The 21,209-nt window shown below is 43.4% G+C and overlaps 1 protein-coding gene and 1 long non-coding RNA gene across 4 annotated transcripts in view; both read left to right on the top strand.

The window, feature by feature from the left end:
- Positions 1–21,209, top strand: part of LOC129825564 (feline leukemia virus subgroup C receptor-related protein 2-like) — a 57,480-nt gene that overhangs the window by 5,715 nt on the left and 30,556 nt on the right. For all 3 annotated transcript variants that reach the window (XR_008754908.1, XM_055885748.1, XM_055885749.1), the window contains exons 2-4: positions 7,502–7,643; positions 17,181–17,321; positions 20,590–20,657. Coding sequence is in view for 2 of the 3 variants with exons in the window: in XM_055885748.1 (XP_055741723.1) it covers positions 7,502–7,643; positions 17,181–17,321; positions 20,590–20,657 (351 nt within the window). In the remaining variant the exon portion in view is untranslated. The remainder of the gene's footprint in view (positions 1–7,501; positions 7,644–17,180; positions 17,322–20,589; positions 20,658–21,209) is intronic.
- LOC129825565 (uncharacterized) lies at positions 7,652–14,803 on the top strand. The gene is made up of 2 exons (XR_008754909.1): positions 7,652–7,951; positions 14,649–14,803. It is a non-coding gene; the product is annotated as an uncharacterized LOC129825565 (long non-coding RNA).

Raw genomic sequence — 21,209 nt, 5'->3', positions numbered from 1 at the left:
GAATTATTTGATAAAATAAAATAAGTCTTCACATTTAATAGTCAGACACGACAAGGTGTTCTAAAACTTTGTGCTGAAATGTTTGAATATTTGCTTTGATAGTGGTTTTTACAATTTGTCGTATCAATGCTTAATAAAAGAAACTAACCATCTGAAATTTGAATAGACATTTTATAATTTCATAAAGAGAAAAGTAAAGTTGTTAACAATTTTTGTTAACTAAATTGTTTTTGTTGAAAACATTGATTGCTTTTTCAAGTGTGTGTGAGAGAATGTTGCTTACTCAGTCGTTGTCAATTGACAGCATTTTTGGCCAACAGGTCCAGATTGGACCATACCTGAAGGAATCTTAAAGGTCCGTTTCACAATTTTGGACCACACATTGGGCTCCCGAGTGGCGCAGCGGTCTAAGGCACTGCATCTCGGTGCAAGAGGCGTCACTACAGACACCCTGGTTCGAATCCAGGCTGGATCACATCCGGCTCATGATTGGGAGTCCCATAGGGGGCCGCACAATTGCCCCAGCATCATCCGGGTTTGGCTGGGGGTAGGCTGTCGTTGTAAATAAGAATTTGTTCTTAACTGACTTGCCTAGTTAAATAAAGGTTACATTTTAAAATAAATTAAGATACAGTAGAGCACAGCTGAGTACAATGCAGTAATGTCGAGTGTATCCTACTGTACTATCCTGAATGAAACCCTACTGTACTCTGATTGCAACTGCACTGTACTCTAATATACAATAGAGTTAAAATCAGCTGTACTGTATTTAACTGAATCAAACTGTACTGTGTTGTCCCCAAAAATTATTCTAAGTGTCTTTCCAACGTCCTCTAGCTTACTGGGTACATTGTTACAATGGGGTTGATTGTCAGATTGTGACAACCAGCCCTCCAATGCTAATGCTAGTTAGCATTAGTTAGTAAGATGCTCGATAGCACATGGCTTGACCTAAACTTAAATAGGCTTGAAATAAAGCTGTCCCTTTCCTCTTTTCAATAAAAGTAATTGTTTATGGATACTCCCATCATACAACTACTTATTAAATAAATAGCAAACATATGAATATTTACTTTAACCCATGAGAAAATCTATTCCCCCCTCAATGTTTTGTGATTCTGAATTGACCACATTGATGACCTCTGTTATACAGAACACTTTTCTTTTTATGTTTTTATTTTATCTTGATATTATTCTCAATTATATTATTATTCTCTAAATGATATATATATAGAACTCAAATAGGCTGTAACTACTTTAGAAGCACATATTGTGCCCTAAAAAATGAAAATGTAATGCTGTAAATGTACTGAACAAAAATATAAACAATTTCCAAAGATTTTACTGAGTTACAGTTAATATATAGAAATCAGTCAATTGAAATAAATTCGTTAGGCCCTAATCTATGGATTCCACATGACTGGGCAGGGGCACAGCCATGAGTGGGCCTGGGAGGGCATAGGCCCACCCACTTCCAAGCCCACCCACTTGGGAGCCAGACCCAGACATTCAGAATGATTTTTTTTTTCCCCCCACAAAAGGGGTTTATTACAGACTGACATTTCATCAGCTGTCTGGTTAGCTGGTCTCAGACGACCCCGCAGGTGAAGAAGCCGGATGTGGAGGTCCTGGGCTGGCATGGTTACACGCGTTTGTGAGGCTGGTTTGAGGTACTGCCAAATTATCTGAAACAAAATTGGAGGGATGATAAAGAAATTAACATAATTCTCTGGCAACTGCTCTAGTGGACATTCCTGCAGTCAGCATGTCAATTCTGACTTCTGTGGCATTGTGTTGAGACAACTGCACATTTTATTGTCCCCAACACAAGGTCCACCTGATGCCTACCTAATTATTATTTTCAAAATCAGTAAGTAATCAAATCAAGTTTATTTTTTATATAGCCCTTCGTACATCAGCTAATAGTAGAGCCTTAAATAGATAAGTTAACTTGTCCGTGAGAGATTTACACGGTTATCAAAACGTCACGCCAGGGTGAGCCTCCACACAACATAGCCCTTAAGTGTTTCTAAAATCCCCTATTGGGAAAAATTAATGGTGGAAAAAACGATTGGAGCCATTTCCCTGTTTTGACCACTAGGTTTTATGGGTATTATGACTCGTACTGTGCTACTCTATTGCAGCCAGCACTTGTAGGTCAAAGTAACAACTCAAATTAACACATCCCTCAGAAAAACGAATCATAACTTAAACTGCACATCGCTAATCTATGATCATTGATTTCCGTAAGATGCTATCTTTCTGTGCCCTCAAATGTTTGGATATACTAGTAAAGTTAACAGGTTGTTAGCTAGCTAGCCAATGAGGTAACATGCTCTAATAAAGTGTAAAAGAAAAGGTTAACAACGTCGCTGTGCGAGTAGTTTTAGAACTGCCCACAACATGGATGGAGAAAGCGTTCCCGGCGATCCTCTACTGGAAGATAAAGTATTGCGCCGGTAAAATGGGATCTTTTGAGCTAGACGCAAGCTGTTTTCACTTTAGTAATGGGTACTTTTGAAACAACGGTACAGCGAGCCCTTATCATTACAACAATTTATATTTTCATAGTCGCACAAAATAAAACTCCTTGTCGCACTGCTAAATATTTTTGTGGGATGCCCCCTCATCCCCTCCATTAGAGCCCTGACAACACATCCAAATGAATGATAGATTTCACAATTATTTTCTTAAATGATTGATGAACACAGATACTTAAGGTACTTGTTATGTTGTCTGGTCCTCCCACTGTGACTTGGTGGCTACGTGGTGCTGAATGTGCATGATGATGATCCTGAGATCTATTTATCTCCAGTAAATATCAATGTCTTCATTTTGTGACATGATGGTTGGTGCTTAGCTGCCAATTTAACAAATGAAAAATGATCTTACTCTGAAATCCATCTCATCCATATAAACCTAACCTGTCCAGTTTTCACTCAGCCAACTGCAAGTGGTTTTGGATCGTTAGTATTTTAAATACCTAGAGAGTTAGAGTTGGGTTGAATAGGTCACAGTGGCAAGAACTCTGTGACGTCATCCGCTTTCTGAATAGAATGTGTGTTTTTACTCTTTGGACCAAGGGTCACATGTTGTATCTAATCGGCATTGAGCTAATCCATGAGCTCCAAGTCCACTAGTGAGTGGATATTTGATCCCCTAAACGGGTGACGGTCCCAAAGCATAAAGATGTATCATTTGATCCTTATCCACCACAGAGTATTTCCAACTGCCTTCACACCGTCGGCTGGGAAAGCGTCTGATGTCAGTCATTTAAAGCTATCAGCTAAAATCAATTCAAATCACATGCTTGGTAAACAACAGGTGTAGATTAACAGTGAAACGCTTACTGACGGCTCTTCCCAACAACGCAGAGAGAAAAATAGGTGTTGCAGACTAACAGTGGGTGTTGCTCAAAATGCGTACTGCCACGCTTCAAGCACGCAAATTGGAGCATGAGTCCAAATCAAAGTATTCCAAACGGAGCACGGAGGGCACTTCTTGAATACGTACTCTCTGTTTGAACGTATTTTGAAGCACGCATTCGATGGAAGCTTCAAAGGAAAGTATGCAAAGAAATATGATGCAACCACGTAAAACAATGTACGCAACATTTCTTGAAATCGATGTCGGCCATTATTTGAGCTGAAGCGAGATGATAATTATAAATAATAATAATGATAAAATACACTGACTGAATGAATGAAATGTTGCCGATTTGACATCTCATTTGCTGCCTGACTACAATATCTTATCTAGATACATTAATAAATACATGCTGTGTTATTTTTGCCATGTTTACCTGCCTACGTACCATAGATCATAAGTCAATAGTGCTAACTGTCTAGCTACTACAGTCGTGGCCAAAAGTTGAGAATAACACTAATTTTCAGTCTGCTGCCTCAGTATGTATGATGGCAATTTGCATATACTAAAGAATGTTATGAAGAGTTTTCAGATGAATTGCAAACAATTGCAAAGTCCCCCTTTGCCATGCAAATGAACTGAATCCCCCAAAAACATTTCCACTGCATTTCAGCCCTGCCACAAAAGGACCAGCTGACATGTCAGTGATTCTATCGTTAACACAGGTGTCAGTGTTGACGAGGACAAGGCTGGAGATCACTGTCATGCTGATTGAGTTCGAAAAACAGACTAGAAGATTCAAAAGGAGAGTGGTGCTTGGAATCATTGTTCTTCCTCTGTCATCTATGGTTACCTGCAAGGAAACATGTGCCGTCATCATTGCTTTGCACAAAAAGGGCTTCACAGGCAAGGATATTGCTGCAAGTAAGATTGCACCTAAATCAACCATTTATCGGATCATCAAGAACTTCAAGGAGAGTGGTTCAAACGTTGTAAAGAAGGCTTCAGGGCGCCCAAGAATGATCAGCAAGCGCCAGGACCGTCTCCTAAAGTTGATTCAGCTGCGGGATCGGGGCATCACCAGTACAGAGCTTGCTCAGGAATGGCAGCAGGTAGGTGTGAGTGCATCTGCACGAACAGTGAGGCGAGGACTTTGAGGATGGCCTGGTGTCAAGAAGGGCAGCAAAGAAGCCACTTCTCTCCAGGACAAACATCAGGGACAGACTGATATTCTGCAAAAGGTACAGGGGTCTGACTGCTGAGGACTGGGGTAAAGTAATTTTCTCTGATGAATCCCCTTTCCGATTGTTTGGGCCATCTGGAAAAAAGCTTGTCCGGAGAAGACGATGTGAGTGCAACCATCAGTCCTGTGTCATGCCAACAGTAAAGCATCCTGAGACCATTCATGTGTAGGGTTGCTTCTCAGCCAAGGGAGTGGGCTGACTCAATTTTAACTAAGAACACAGCCATGAATAAAGAATGGTACCAACACATCCTCCGAGAGCAACTTCTCCCAACCATCCAGGAACAGTTTGGTGACGAACAATGCCTTTTCCAGCATGATGGAGCACCTTACCATAAGGCAAAAGTGATAACTAATTGGCTAGGGGAACAGCCCGTCTGGTGTTCAACCTTCCCAAGTTCTCTCACGTCACCCCGCTCCTCCGCTCTCTCCACTGGCTTCCAGTTGAAGCTCGCATCCGCTACAAGACCATGGTGCTTGCCTACGGAGCTGTGAGGGGAACGGCACCTCAGTACCTTCAGGCTCTGATCAGGCCCTACACCCAAACAAGGGCACTGCGTTCATCCACCTCTGGCCTGCTCGCCTCCCTACCACTGAGGAAGTACAGTTCCCGCTCAGCCCAGTCAAAACTGTTCGCTGCTCTGGCACCCCAATGGTGGAACAAACTCCCTCACGACGCCAGGACAGCGGAGTCAATCACCACCTTCCGGAGACACCTGAAACCCCACCTCTTCAAGGAATACCTAGGATAAAGCAATCCTTCTGCCCCCCCCCCCCTTAAAAGATCTGATGCACTATTGTAAAGTGGCTGTTCCACTGGATGTCATAAGGTGAATGCACCAATTTGTAAGTCGCTCTGGATAAGAGCGTCTGCTAAATGACTTAAATGTAATGTAAATGTAAACAAAACATCGATATTCTGGGTCCATGGCCAGGAAACTCCCCAGACCTTAATCCCATTTAGAACTTGTGGTCAATCCTCAAGAGGCGGGTGGACAAACAAAAACCCACCAACTCCATGCATTGATTATGCAAGAATGGGCTGCCATCAGTCAGGATGTGGCCCAGAAGTTAATTGACAGCATGCCAGTGCGGATTGCAGAGGTCTTGAAAAAGAAGGGTCAACACTGCAAAATATTGACTCTTTGCCTTTGACACTGAAATTCTTGTAATTATACTTCAATATTGCATAGTAAAATCTGACAAATATCTAAAGACACTGAAGCAGCAAACTTTGTGGAAATTCATATTTGTGCCGTTCTCAACTTTTGGCGACGACGGTAGTTGCAAATTAAATAAATACAGGCTTAATTTATTTATTTTTGGGGGCTTGCATGTTTTGCATGTTATTTTGGCATTAATACATGGTCTTATCAATTTGCATTTGGTACCTTGGATCGAGTGTTAGCACCAACTCACGAAACCCCCGTTTCTCCACCGTGTAAATTGGGGCCATGTTAAGTTGCAACGGCAGCTGTTAACTCTTTCCATCTTCGTGATTCTTTGCAATATTGTGTGCCGCGGGCAAAAGCCTCTTGCAAACGTCTGAGTCGGGTTTGTTTAGAGCTCTCGGCTATACTTTTGGGTCTCATCCGTAGACTCTCATCTGTACTGTTTCACATAATTCTTGCGTAGGTGGTAAGAGGTTAGTGGTTTGAGCCTGTTGTCGGGACCGGCCTGCGGCATATTTTGCAGAGGTCGGTTTTTTGGTCTGTCAGACTTTTCTTACCCAAACCACGTCCATGCGACCGAAGTAGCCCCTCTTTTAGGTACGGGCTCTGTGTCTCTGGGCTCTGTGTCTCTGGGCTCTGTGTCACGCTCACTCTCCATGTTTGTGTTGCAAATGTCTTTCCACATGGCTTTCTCCATTCAACTACCTGTTGATGACTTGCTGTTCAAGATACAACACTACATGGTCAAAAGTATTTGGGCTCTCCTTCAAATTAGTGGATTTGGCTATTTCAGCCACACCCGTTGCTTACAGGTGTATAAAAGCACACAGCCATGCAATCTCCATAAACAAACATTGACAGTAGATTGGCTTCACTGAAGAGCTCAGTGACTTTACACATGGCACTGTCATAGGATGCAATCTTTCCAACAAGTCAGTAAACCAACTTTCTGCCTTTCTATTGCTCTCTGCCATTGGACTTTGGAACAATGGAAATGGTTTTCTGGAGTGACGAATCACGCTTTACCATCTGTCAGTCCGATGGACGAATTTGGTTTTGTCGGACGCCAGGAAAACACTAGCTGCCCGAAATGCATAGTGCCAATTGTAAAGTTTAGTAGAAGAGGATTAATGGTCCTGGGCTTCATGGTTCAGGCTAGGACCCTTAGTTCCAGTGAAGGGAAATCTTACCACTACAGCATAGAATGATATTCTAGGCGATTCTGTGCTTCTAACTTTGTGGCAACAGTTTGGGTAAGGCCCTTTCCTGTTTCAGCATGACAATGCCCCCGTGCACAAAGCGAGGTCCATACAGAAATGGTTTGTCAGGATCAGTGTAGAAGAACTTGACTGGCCTGGACAGAGCCCTGATCTCAACTCCATCGAAGACCATTTGGGATGAATTGGAACGCAGACTGCGAGCCAGGCCTAATCGCTCAACATGTGTACAGTATGTGTTGGTCATATAGAGTCTCTATGGTTATATCACTTTGTGGCTTTTCAAAAACTAGATGTCACTTCTGGACATTTTTGGAAGGGATGGACCAACATGCACTGTGTAGTATCACGTTTGAGCCAGGTTAATTTTACACTGGTGTAGTGCTACTGTAACTAGATTGAATGAAAAGCTGTCTGCCAAATTATGTCTGTCTCCAACATGCATATTCACTATACACGTTTGTGTTTTCTGTTAAAGCTGTACTGTCTGTCTTCTCTTCCAGTTGGGTATAGCCATTGGCTTCCTGGTCCCTCCCATCCTGGTGCCTAACAGTGAGGACATGGATCAGCTGGCCTATCACATCAGTATCATGTTCTACATCACAGCAGGAGTTGCTACGCTGCTCTTCATACTGGTCGTCATGGGTAACTATTATACACTTATTATAATGCACTATGTAGCCTACAGGTGTACATGTAGTGACAGGCATGGATCTACACTCACTTCCTGTAGGCCCTATTCCAATGAGGCACTGGTGATTCATCAATAGATCTGAATTAAAGGGCAAGATCAGGAACGTTATGTGAAACATGTAGACTCTGATCTGGTTCTGGAGATGAATACGAAAAGCGGTGGAAATTCCGCTTTAATCTGACGTGGGGATATCTCTGCTTTCTAGATGCAGACGTCGGATCACCAGCTACTTGAACGAACAGCGACCTTGTAACCTACGGTAGTGCAGCGCTGTGATACTAGGCCTGGGAATTGCCAGGGGACCTCACAATATTATTGCTACTCTCACGATTCTTTATCTATTGAGATTTGCTACTGGTATTTTATTGGGATTTGACGGTCCAAATTGCTCACGGCATGTCTGCTACAGAGACGAGAGAGCATGAGAGTTATTTTTGTTTTGATCAGTCATGGAAGCTAAAACGCTGAAAACATGTCTGTATTTCAAAAGAAGATGGAGAACAAGCTATAGGATAGACCAATAGAGTTTTGGCGCAGGTACAGCCGACTAGCGCTAGCTAATGCTACCTAGCAAAACGTTGTATGAATCAAAAATATTTTTTACTAGTCGATACTTGGTGTCAACATAACTATATAATATTGCAAAATATAGCTCCCCCCCCCCCCCCCCCCCCCCATCACAAACCATTATCACTGTAACCTACATACAGGTTGCACTATGACCTGTTCAGCTAACGTTGTGCAATTTAAGCCTACTCATTCTGAGGTTTATTTTCTTTTCATATGACCTGATTTCATTCAATAGCTGTTACAGTCTTTTGTCCCAAATTACACCCTATTCCATACCTAGTTCACTGTGGGCCCTTGTCCAATGTAGTGTACTATATAGAGAATAGGGTGCTGATTGGGACTCGAATAATGTCTTGCTAGTGAAGTGCTATATAAAGGATCTGATGATAAAGGAGGATGTAGCCTGCAGGTAGTCTGCACAGAGAGGATCTATTGGACTGAGGGTTAATGCTGTCTGAGCAAGGCTCTGCTGCCTTTTTTGGCTTCTTGTTGTGCGCTACCTAGTGAATATTTACTGGTCACTAGAGACTGTCTGGCTGCTAGATGCCCTGTCTGGCTGCTAGATGCCCTGTCTGGCTGCTAGATGCCCTGTCTGGCTGCTAGATGCCCTGTCTGGCTGCTAGATGCCCTGTCTGGCTGCTAGATGCCCTGTCTGGCTGCTAGATGCCCTGTCTGGCTGCTAGATGCCCTGTCTGTCTGTCTCTGTCTGTCTGGTCCATCTGGGAGCCTGAGTTATGCCCTGCAAAGTGTGTGCCAGGTGTGGAATTTTGTGCGACAGTCTTATCTAGCTGGAGAATGTTGTGTAACGGCAGAGACGGTTGTCTAGCTGGAGAATGTTGTGGGACGCCAGAGACGGCTGTCTAGCTGGAGAATGTTGTGGGACGCCAGAGACGGCTGTCTAGCTGGAGAATGTTGTGTAACGGCAGAGACGGCTGTCTAGCTGGAGAATGTTGTGGGACGCCAGAGACGGCTGTCTAGCTGGAGAATGTTGTGGGACGCCAGAGACGGCTGTCTAGCTGGAGAATGTTGTGTAACGGCAGAGACGGCTGTCTAGCTGGAGAATGTTGTGGGACGCCAGAGACGGCTGTCTAGATTCATGCTGTGTCTCTCAATGGATGAAAGAGGACAGAAATCGTTGACAGGCATGTTTCAGGTGTTTTATATATATGTGTGTGAATCTGGAAGAGGACAACAATGAGTTTTAAGATGTGAATATTAGCCTGAATGTAGCATTTACCTTGCCATGGTTTTCAGTCCATTTGACTCTCAGTACTTTACATGGATACTACAGTAGCTGAGTACTAGGGAACTGTGTATATCTAGAACAGCTTCATTACACTCCAACGAGTTTCAATGTCTTATAAGTAGCCTTGTACAAGCCGGAATGGTACACAGGGCAGGAAGCCTATCTCCTATAGCGTGTACAAGTACACTCCCTGGACGCTAGTCTATCGTAGGGCCTTCAGTGTCTTGAGTTTGAGTGTACCTCGGGGTGCCTGTTCAGTGAGGACTGAAATTTCTTTTTTTTTTTTTAGTTGACAGTACTTAACCAGCAGGAGTGTACTCTTTGCTGAGACACCCCAGGGAAGATTAGAGATAAGAACAGAGACATCTGTACACAAAGATATCTGCCCCCTGACTCTAGTCTGAAAGTCAGCTTTACGCAAGTCATGTAACAGTCATGATTCCACAGTTGACATTCCTTTTGGGTCTGAGATTTATTTATTTTTGTCTCTTTTTTTAATCTTTATCCTTGAAAGACTTTCTTTATTTTTGTCAGCTAGCTGAAGACTAATAGCCTGACAGGAATGGTAAGATGTACTTGTTTGTCCTATAAGTTTTTGAAAGAACCAATTACAAGACTGAGGCAAAACCCATTTAAAAACCTTCCAATATTTGCTTGTTCAGACAATGGCCTCTAGGTCTATGAATCTCTCTCTCTAAATGGATGAAGGTCAGTTATGTTTATCTGGAAGAGTGTAATATGTTGACGCGAAATAATGCATCGCATTTTCCGGGCTTTGTCAGGGATTTAAGTACATTGAAATACAGAAATATCTAATTTACATAAGTATTTACACCCTTGAGTCAGTACATGTTAGAATCACCTTTTCGACAGTGATTACAGATCAGTCTTTCTGGGTAAGTCTATTTTATTTAACTCGGCAAGTCAGTTAAGAACAAATTCTTATTTACAATGCCGGCCAAACCCGGATGACGCTGGGCCAATTGTGCGCCACCCTATGGGACTCCCAATCACGACCGGTTGTGATAGTCTGGATTCGAACCAGGGACTGTAGTGATGCAGTGCCTTAGACCGCTGCAGCACTCGGGAGGCCATTTCTAAGATCGTGTGATTCCTCTCCAACAAACCTTTTAGTTTCAATGTCTTGTAAGTAGCCTTGTCCAAGTTAGAACATCCCCTATTTCCTGTTTCTGTTTGATGTACAAGAACACTGGACAGGACACTAGTCTATCATAGGGCCTTTAGGGTCTGTGGTTAGTTAGGGTCTGTGGTTAGTGAGGATCTTGGGTCTGTGGTTAGTGAGGATCTTGTGTCTGGGGTTAGTGAGGGTCTGGGGTTAGTGAGGGTCTGGGGTTAGTGAGGGTCTGGGGTTAGTGAGGGTCTGGGGTCTGTGGTTAGTGAGGATCTTGGGTCTGGGGTTAGTGAGGGTCTGGGGTTAGTGAGGGTCTGGGGTTAGTGAGGGTTTGTGGTTAGTGAGGGTCTTGGGTCTGAGGTAAGTGGAGGTGTTATTGACTTGTGTTCACCCATTCCTAGAGAGACGGCGCCAAGACTATCAACTTTCTGATTGTCCTGTAGACAGCTGTCTCTGCTGCTGTCTCCAGGGAAGGTGTACACACACAGATAGGTCCCAGTAGCCAGTGTGTTGCATTGGGAGTGTGTTGTCTTGGGTCTGTGTAGCTGTGGGTTCCAGTTCAGTGAGTACAGTCTAGGTTAGAGTTGGAGTAGACTCGTGCTGGGGAGGGCTAGTTCACTGATAACCCCTGCTGGTTGAGACCCCCCAGGGAGGGCTAGTACACTGATAACCCCTGTTGGTTGAGACCCCCCAGGGAGGGCTAGTACAATGATAACCCCTGTTGGTTGAGACCCCCCCCCAGGGAGGGCTAGTACAATGATAACCCCTGCTGGTTGAGACCCCCCCCCAGGGAGGGCTAGTACACTGATAACCCCTGCTGGTTGAGACCCCCCCCCCAGGGAGGGCTAGTTCACTGATAACCCCTGCTGGTTGAGACCCCCCAGGGAGGGCTAGTACACTGATAACCCCTGTTGGTTGAGACCCCCCAGGGAGGGCTAGTACACTGATAACCCCTGCTGGTTGAGACCCCCCAGGGAGGGCTAGTTCACTGATAACCCCTGCTGGTTGAGACCCCCCCCCCCCCCCCCCAGGGAGGGTTAACTCCGAGATAAGAACCACAAAGACATCTGCAGCATTTCTTCACCCCCAGACTCCTCGCTGAAAGCCTGCTCTGTCAAGAGAAAGTCAGCTTGAGGCACGTCACAGTCAGGATTCCACAGTCGACATTCCTTTGGGTCGACGACTAAGGCAGAGTCCGACATGGCACGTTATTCACTGTATAGTGCACTTCTTTTGCCCTGGACCCATGGGTAATAGGGGGCCATTCTGGACACAGACATGTATTTGTTACTGTTGCTCTGTGTCTTTTAGACCCTTGAAAGCCATGATTTAAAAATAAAAAAAGAATCAATGTAACGTTTTGTTTAACTAGACAATTCAGTTAAGAACACATTCTTAATTACAATGAGGACCTACACCGGCCAAACGTTGTGCCCCGCCCTATGGGACTCCCAATCACGGCCGGATGTGATCCAGCCTGGATTCGAACCAGGGACTGTAGTGACGCCTCTTGCACTGAGATGCTGTGCCTTAGACCGCTGCGCCACTCAGGAGCCCAAAATGAACGTCCTTGTGGCCTGCACACTATAGAAATAGCCCCTAGCGACGGTCTTTGTAGACTTTGTATCTTCATAGTTAAACACCTGCTGACAGGAGTCGTGAACTGGACGTGTTTGACCTACAGAAAGTATTCATACCCCTTGACTTACTCCACGTTTTGTTGTTACAGCCTGAATTCAAAATGGATGAAATAGATTTCCCACAATACTCCATAATGACAAAGTGATATAAAAAAAAAATACAAACAAATGTATTGAAAATTTAAATACAGAAATCTCATTTACAGAAGTATGCATACCCCTGAGTCGATACATGTTAGAGTCACCTTTGGCAGAGATGATGGCTCTACGAGCTTTGCACACCTGAATTGTACAATATTTGCCCATTCTTTAAAAAAAGTATTCATGCTCTGTCATTTGTGGTTTATCATTGCTAGACAACCATCTTCAAGTCTTGTCATATATTTTCAAGCAGATTTAAGTCAAAACTGTAACTTGGCCTTGTGTTTAGGTTATTGTCCTGCTGAAAAGTGAATTCATCTCCAAGTGTCTTGTGGAAGGCAGACAACCAGGTTTTCCTCCTATGATTTTGCCAGTGCTTCGCTCCATTCCGTCCTTAACGATTACAAGCATACCCATAACATGATGCAGCCACCACTATGCTTGAAAATATGGAGAGTGGTACTCAGTAAAGTATTGGATTTGCCCCAAACATAATGCTTTGTATTCAGGACAAACATGTCATTTTTTTTGCATTATTACTTTAGTGCCTTGTTGCAAATAGGATGCATGTTTTGGAATAATTTTTATTCTGTACAGGCTTCCTTCTGTTAACTCTGTCAATTAGGTCCCGGGCTGTTTTAAAGTCACCATTGGCCTCATGTTTCCACTTGGACATTATGGGGTTTTGTAATGTGGGACAGTGACACATTTTTAAATGCAGGCTAACACAACAATTTGGATAAAGTAGAGGGGTGTGAATACTTTCTGAATGAATTGTATCTCCTATGGGAGCAGTGGTGACACACACACACACACACACACACACTCCATCATTTGATCACTCACACATAATATGCATTTATACTGACTCTACACACCCACTACTATACAAACTGCTGCTACTCTGTTTATTTCTATCCTGATGCCTAGTCACCTGACCCCTATACATATCTACCTCCATCACTCCAGTATCCCTGTCACCTTAACCCTATACATATCTACCTCCATCACTCCAGTATCCCTGTCCCCTTCCCCCTATACATATCTACCTCCATCACTCCAGTATCCCTGTCACCTTACCCCTATTCATATCTACCTCCATCACTCCAGTATCCCTGTCCCCTTCCCCCTATACATATCTACCTCCATCACTCCAGTATCACTGTCACCTTACCCCTATTCATATCTACCTCCATCACTCCAGTATCCCTGTCACCTTACCCCTATTCATATCTACAGTTTAAGTCGGAAGTTTACATACACCTTATCCAAATACATTTAAACTCCGTTTTTTCCTGACATTTTAATCCTAGTAAAAATTCCCTGTCTTAGGTCAGTTAGGATCGACACTTTATTTTAAGAATGTGAAATGTCAGAATAATAGTAGAGTGATTTTATTTCAGCTTTTATTTCTTTCATCACATTCCCAGTGGGTCAGAAGTTTACATGCACTCAATTAGTATTTGGTAGCATTGCCTTTTTAAATTGTTTAACTTGGGTCCAATGTTTCGAGTAGCCTTCCACAAGCTTCCCACAATAAGTTGGGTGAATTTTAGCCCATTCCTTCTGACCGCTGGTGTAACTGAGTCAGGTTTGTAGGCCTCCTTGCTCGCACACACTTTTTCAGTTCTGCCCACACATTTTCTATGGGATTGAGGTCACGGCTTGATGTCCACTCCAGTATCTTGAGTTTGTTGTCCTTAAGCCATTTTGCCACAACTTTGGAAGTATGCTTGGGGTCATTGTCCATTTGGAAGACCCATTTTTAACGTCCTGACTGATGTCTTGGGATGTTGCTTCAATATATCCACATTTTCCTTCCTTGTGATGCCATCTATTTTGTGAAGTGCACCAGTCCCTCATGCAGCAAAGCACCCCCATAACATGATGTTGCCACCCCTGTGCTTCACATTTGGGATGGTGTTCTTTGGCTTGCAAGCCTCCCTCTTTATCCTACAAACATAATGATGGTCGTTATGGCCAAACCGTTAGATTTTTGTTTCATCAGACCAGAGGACATTTCTCCAAACAGTACGATCTTTGTCCCCACATGCAGTTGCAAGCTGTAGTCTGGCTTCTTTATGGAGGTTTTGGAGCAGTGGCTTCTTCCTTGCTGATAGGCCTTTCAGATTATGTCGATTATAGGACTCGTTTTACTGTGGATATAGTGTGACGACCCTGCCACTCTGTCTGCCATATTCTCTCTTTGCTCTTGTTTCCTTATTAGGATGCCGGTGGGCCGGGAGGGTCGTCAGCGACATGGGAAACACCTGGGCCCGGGTGTGTCCCAGGATAGACCTCTTCCATATTCATTGAGAGACTCTCTCCATGCAGACACACTATTGTTTACCTTAGTTAATAAATATTTTTTGTTATTCCTTATCTCCACGTTGTCTCCCTTTTTTTGTTATGGGCTTCGAGCCGGTTCGTGACAACATATTCTTCTGTACCTCTTTCCTCCAGCATCTCCACAAGGTCATTTGCTGTTGTTCTGGGATTGATTTGCACTTTTCGCACCAAAGTACGTTTATCTCTAGGAGACAGAACACGTCTCCTTCCTGAGCGGTGCCGTGTCTTTGGCTGTGCCGGATTAAGTGATATGACATGCTATTCTATGAAATCCTTTCTCTGTAATAATATTACCTGATTGAGCTAATCATGTAAATGTAATTAACTAGAAAGTCGGGGCACCACTGAAGAAATAATATTTATAGAGCAGTTCTTCCGAATAATCTCTTAAAGACCTAGTCATATTTTACATCAATAGCAGTCAATATTAATCGTCACCTTATTTCAGTCTCATCTGAAAGTTGTAAATTCCTGGTTATCTTCACGAACCCTGGCTAACAAGTTGAATCAGCAATACAAAATTGGGTTTATTATTTACTAAATACCTAACTAATCGCACAGAATTACATATACACAGAATGAATACAAAATATGTCATAATGGAAAACGTCTCTAGCGGAGGGAACATATATGACAGCTGGTTACACAAAGAAAAGGAGTTTGAGTGAAAGAGCGGGAAGACTGAAGAACAAAGGGAGAAGCGATGTCTCTATCGGGCCGTAGGCAGCTACTCTATCGTAAATACAGAATCTTATGCATTCTAAATTACCGCACATTTGGAAAAGGAAAATGCAATAAATATTTACTCGGAGCTGCACTTCAATAGGTTGGTGGTAGATGGAAGGCCGTGTTGCCCATCAGAGTCCTTTGAAGAGTGTCTCTGGTGAACGGGAAACGTGTCGTCATGTGGTAGACGGGATACTCTCCGTCCTTTCCTAGCCCACGTTTACAGCGGCCGCTGCTAACTCAACGGAGGTATCACTTCTGTAGCGAATAAGAGTTCAAAGTTCATACCATTCGCAACCAAAGCTCACGCTGAGGTTGGCTTCATTCTGTAGTTATTATCTGAATCCTTCTGACATCAGACCATCATCCTAATGTACCCGGAACCGGAGGTTACATTTTTGTCAAGGGCTTATATAGTGGAGGGAGACGAGTGTGTTTCATAGTTTATAACCCATGTCTCTTCACAGGGGCGGGCCACTGATTGAGCAGAGCCCTAACCTTATGAAAACCCAAATCTCTCATTTGGAAGCTAAAATTACATTTAATCTTTTCACAAATAATTGTATATTTAAACATTTGAATTGCACAACAATTCCATGTCAATCTGACATCTATAATGTGTAGACTTTCCCAGATACAGTTTAGGTCTTCCTGTAATCAGTCATAATGTCTCAGATGACAACTGAAATGACATCATATTCATTAAGTACCAACGCATATTTTCAACTGGTTCTATTACCGGAATATGGTTCCTTTCCCTCAACTTGTTTGATGTTCCCAGACTCTATGTTTAACCAAGGCTATTGAAGAGTCCCTCAGAGTCAAGAGAGAGGGAAGGGAGAAAGGTATTTATGGGGTGGTCTTAAACCTTACCCACTGGCCAACGTCATGACAGCGGTATGACGGCTGTGTGGTCCCATGGCGTTTAGACTTGCGTACTATTGTTTGTACAGATGAACCACCACCCTGTACCTTCAGGCGTTTGGAAATTGCTTCCAAGGATGAACCAGACTTGTGGAGGTCTACCATGTTTGCAAATTTATACAAAATAAATAAACTGGATGTCACATTTACATGTATTCAGACCCTTTACTTTAGCAGTTCAGATTCAGCTAGTTAAGGTCTTGTTGAGCAGCTAGTTAGTAGAATCAGGTGTGTTAAATTAGGGGTTGGACTGAACCCACAGGACGGTAGATCTCCAGGAAGAGGGTTGGGCAGCCCCGTCTAGAGGCTATATGAAGCTGATCTGAATCCCTTACTCTTGTGGGAGTTAGCCTATACGGATACGGCTACATTTGAAATGTTTCTTGAAGGGAAAATTATGGAAATACTTAAACATGGCAGGACAAAAAGGTGATGACAAACTAAAAAATAAAAATGAATATACTCTTCGTACATGATAAGAATATTCATGGAACGTTTGGAGTAGGTGCAACATCATACCAATAAAGGACAAGGGTTTGAGAGTGAGGTCTAACTGGTGTTTCCAAGTGGCCACACGCCTCTTCGAAGTGTGCACAGTTCCTAAGTCATTTCAATGCACTTTTAGGACTCATAGAATATCCTACAACTACTTGTCTATGTCACAGTCAATCTTCTCTGTATAACTCACTCTAATTCTTAAATATCCCGTTACGTTCTTTTTGACTATGTTACTCATGTCTCCATCTGTCTCTCTCTTCAGCGTTCCAGGAGCGTCCGGAACTCCCTCCTACCCAGGCCCAGGCCACAGCTCGCTGTATCCCTCCAGAACAGTACTCCTACACCGCCTCCATCCTCAGGCTGCTCCGAAACAAACCCTTCCTCCTCCTCATTCTCACATACGGTCAGTACTTAACCCCTTGTATCACTACTGAGTTGAGTTGAGCCATCCTGGTTATGCAGTCATCATAGTTTTTGGAGGACAATGTGAAAACATCCCGTGCTGTCTCGGGTATTATGTTTCAAGTAGGCATGCTAGTTGTGAACTGTCTGCCAGTGTGTTACCTGTTCCACCTGACCTACAGTTACCTAGTGAACTACATTTTTTTTTTTGTCATTTAATAGACACTCTTATCCAGAGTGACTTCCAGGAGAAATTTGGGTTAAGTGCCTTGCTCAAGGGCACATCAACAGATGTTTCACCTAGTTGGCTCAGGGATTCGAACCAACAACCTTTTGGTTACTGGCCCAACACGTTTAACTGCTAGGCTACCTGCCGCTCAGCAATGTGTCTATTTTTCCCACTCTGCATCACAGGTGCACCATTAATGTGTTATCCTATGGGAAAGGACTCTGTGCCGGCTAGGACGTGATTGGCTGTTCCCAGATCCACAAGGAAATGTATTGGTCGCATGTCAACGTGTAAAACAATGTTTTTTATTTTATTTTAATTTTTTTACTAATCAGTCTCATATATTAATGGAAGCACTGTATTTTACGGTGCTGAAAGAGTAGGGTCACATCTGGACTAACAACTATTATAAAGAATTACGAATTATCCTGGTTATGTAGGAACAACTATGAAGTGACAAATTATCCTGGTAGGAACAACTGTTTGTTACTGAAAAACAATCGATAATAGAGGATATATGTATTAAGGCACTTACTGTTACTGGGAACTTTCACTTATGCTGTATGTGGGCCATCCTAAAAATGTGTACCTTACTGTTAGTTTCTGTGTACCTTACTGTTAGTTTCTGTGTTACTTTCACCTTAGTTTCTGTGTTACTTTCACCTTAGTTTCTGTGTACCTCACTGTTAGTTTCTGTGTTACTTTCACCTTAGTTTCTGTGTACCTCACTGTTAGTTGCTGTGTTACTTTCGCCTTAGTTGCTGTGTACCTTACTGATAAACACCACAATCAGAGCTACTTCATTTAATAGAACAGCATACAGTTTGTCCATGACTAGCAAATAGTTTCTATATTGCACCAGAAACCGCAATAATATAGTTTGTTAAAATGGGGGCAATTCACAAACACTTGAATGAAAGGATTGTAACATATTTATTTAGCTTATTGTAGCATTCAGTCGTCATAGCCACAAAATAACATTACCATATAACTGAAGGTGGAAATTTTCTGAATGAATCAAACCACCATTTTTTTGTTGTTTCTAATCCAATCGTGGCACACCCAGACTGTGATTGGTATGGCAGGCTGTGTCCCAATTTGTCCTGGTACTTCTGGTGAACATGCGTATGCCTCATGTCACCCAGAGTCTCAACTGTGTGGTGGAAGGAGGCAGAGGAAAGATGTTGTTTTCTAGACCGCTTGAATTTACCGCTCTGGATCTGACGTTGGGCCATAGACATCACCAAGGCCTCGAAGTACTACAACATACAGCGACAACACAAATCAAATCAAGTTTATTTTATATAGCCCTTCGTACATCAGCTAATATCTCGAAGTGCTGTACAGAAACCCAGCCTAAAACCCCAAACAGCAAGCAATGCAGGTGTAGTAGCACGGTGGCTGGGAAAAACTCCCTAGAAAGGCCAAAACCTAGCAAGAAACCTAGAGAGGAACCAGGCTATGAGGGGTGGCCAGTCCTCTTCTGGCTGTGCCGGGTGGAGATTGCAACAGAACATGGCCAAGATGTTCAAAATGTTCATAAGTGACAAGCATCGTCAAATAATAATCAGGAATAAATGTCAGTTGGCTTTTCATAGCCGATCATTAAGAGTTGAAAACAGCAGGTCTGGGAGAGGTAGGGGTTCCATAACCGCAGGCAGAACAGTTGAAACTGGAATAGCAGCAAGGCCAGGTGGACTGGGGACAGCAAGGAGTCATCATGCCCGGTAGTCCTGACGTATGGTCCTAGGGCTCAGGTCCTCCGAGAGAGAGAAAGAAAGAGAGAAGGAGAGAATTACAGAGAGCATACTTAAATTCACACAGGACACTGGATAAGACAGGAGAAGTACTCCAGATGTAACCAACTGACCCTAGCCCCCCGACACAAACTACTGCAGCATAAATACTGGAGGCTGAGACAGGAGGGGTCAGGAGACACTGTGGCCCCATCCATTGATACCCCCGGACAGGGCCAAACAAGAAGGATATAACCCCACCCACTTTGCCAAAGCACAGCCCCCGCACCACTAGAGGGATATCTTCAACCACCAACTTACAATCCTGAGACAAGGCCGAGTATAGCCCACAAAGATCTCCGCCACAGCACAAACCAAGGGGAGGGGGGGCGCCAACCCAGACAGGAAGATCACGTCAGTAACTCAACCCACTCAAGTGACACACCCCTCCTAGGGACAGCATGAAAGAGCACCAATAAGCCAGTGACTCAGCCCACTCAACTCAGCCCACTCACGCACCCCTCCCAGGGACGGCATGAAAGAGCACCAGTAAGCCAGTGACTCAGCCCCTGTAATAGGGTTAGCACACACGTGAACGTCAACAAACATGCCCATCTGGAACAAAGACAACAGGGATTTTACTGTCTCCTGCTGTGTGAGAAGTCCACAGTAATAGTAGAGTAATACTATAACTGTCACGCCCTGACCGTAGTAAGCTGTTTATTATCTCTGTGGTTGGGGCGTGATAGTGCCTAGGGTGGGTTATCTAGGTCCCGTGTGGCTCAGTTGGTAGAGCATGGCGCTTGCAACGCCAGGGTTGTGGGTTCAATTCCCACGGGGGGACCAGGGTTCAATTCCCATGGGGGGACCAGGATGAATATGTATGAACTTTCCAATTTGTAAGTCGCTCTGGATAAGAGCGTCTGCTAAATGACTTAAATGTAAATCTAGGGTTTTTTGTATGTCTATGTTGGCCTGATATGGTTCCCAATCAGAGACAGCTGTTTATCGTTGTCTCTGATTGGGGATCATATTGAGGTAGCCATTTCCCCTTTTGTGTTTGTGGGATCTTGACTATGTTTAGTTGCCTGTCTGCACTATTTTGTATAGCTTCACGTTTCATTTGTGCTTTATTGTTTTGGTGAGTTTTCAGTTTATTAAAAATATGTGGAACTCTACTCACGCTGCACCTTGGTCTCACTCATACAACGATCGTGACAATAACCTGCTGTGGGTGCTCTCTAAGAAAGCTCTCTGAAAGTCCCTGTCGGCTGTGCCTCACTTGCTCTTTCTCTCACCAACAGGACTGAACGTGGGCTGCTTTTATGCTGTGGGCACGCTACTGAACCGCATGATCATCGAGCACTACCCTGTAAGTCCTACACTGCCCTGTAAGTCCTACAGTGCAGTATGTGGGCACTGAAACACATTGACAACACTATAACAATGAGCGTGTTCTTTGGTTAACAGTACAAACATTCTAGAATACAACAATGAGCGTGTTATTTGGTTAACAGTACAAACATTCTAGAATACAATAATGAGTGTGTTATTTGGTTAACAGTACAAACATTCTAGAATACAATAATGACTGTGTTATTTGGTTAACAGTACAAACATTCTAGAATACAACAATGACTGTGTTCTTTGGTTAACAGTACAAACATTCTAGAATACAACAATGAGCGTGTTCTTTGGTTAACAGTACAAACATTCTAGAATACAATAATGAGTGTGTTATTTGGTTAACAGTACAAACATTCTAGAAGTATAGTAAAAGGTCAGGAGAGATTACATTACTGAAGGGTGAAGTTATTTAACAAAGCCCTGTTCTCCCTTACCTAAAGAGGGTTGTGGCTGGGGGTTGTCGCTAGGGGTTTAGGGGGTTGTTGCCAGGTAGCTGGGGGTTAGGGGGTTGTTGCCA

The sequence above is a fragment of the Salvelinus fontinalis genome, chromosome 27 (assembly GCF_029448725.1).
Source record: "Salvelinus fontinalis isolate EN_2023a chromosome 27, ASM2944872v1, whole genome shotgun sequence".
Classification (NCBI taxonomy): Eukaryota; Metazoa; Chordata; class Actinopteri; order Salmoniformes; family Salmonidae; genus Salvelinus; species Salvelinus fontinalis.
The sequence above is the reverse complement of the archived record's forward strand: the minus strand, read 5'-3'. Positions and strand labels throughout refer to the sequence as shown.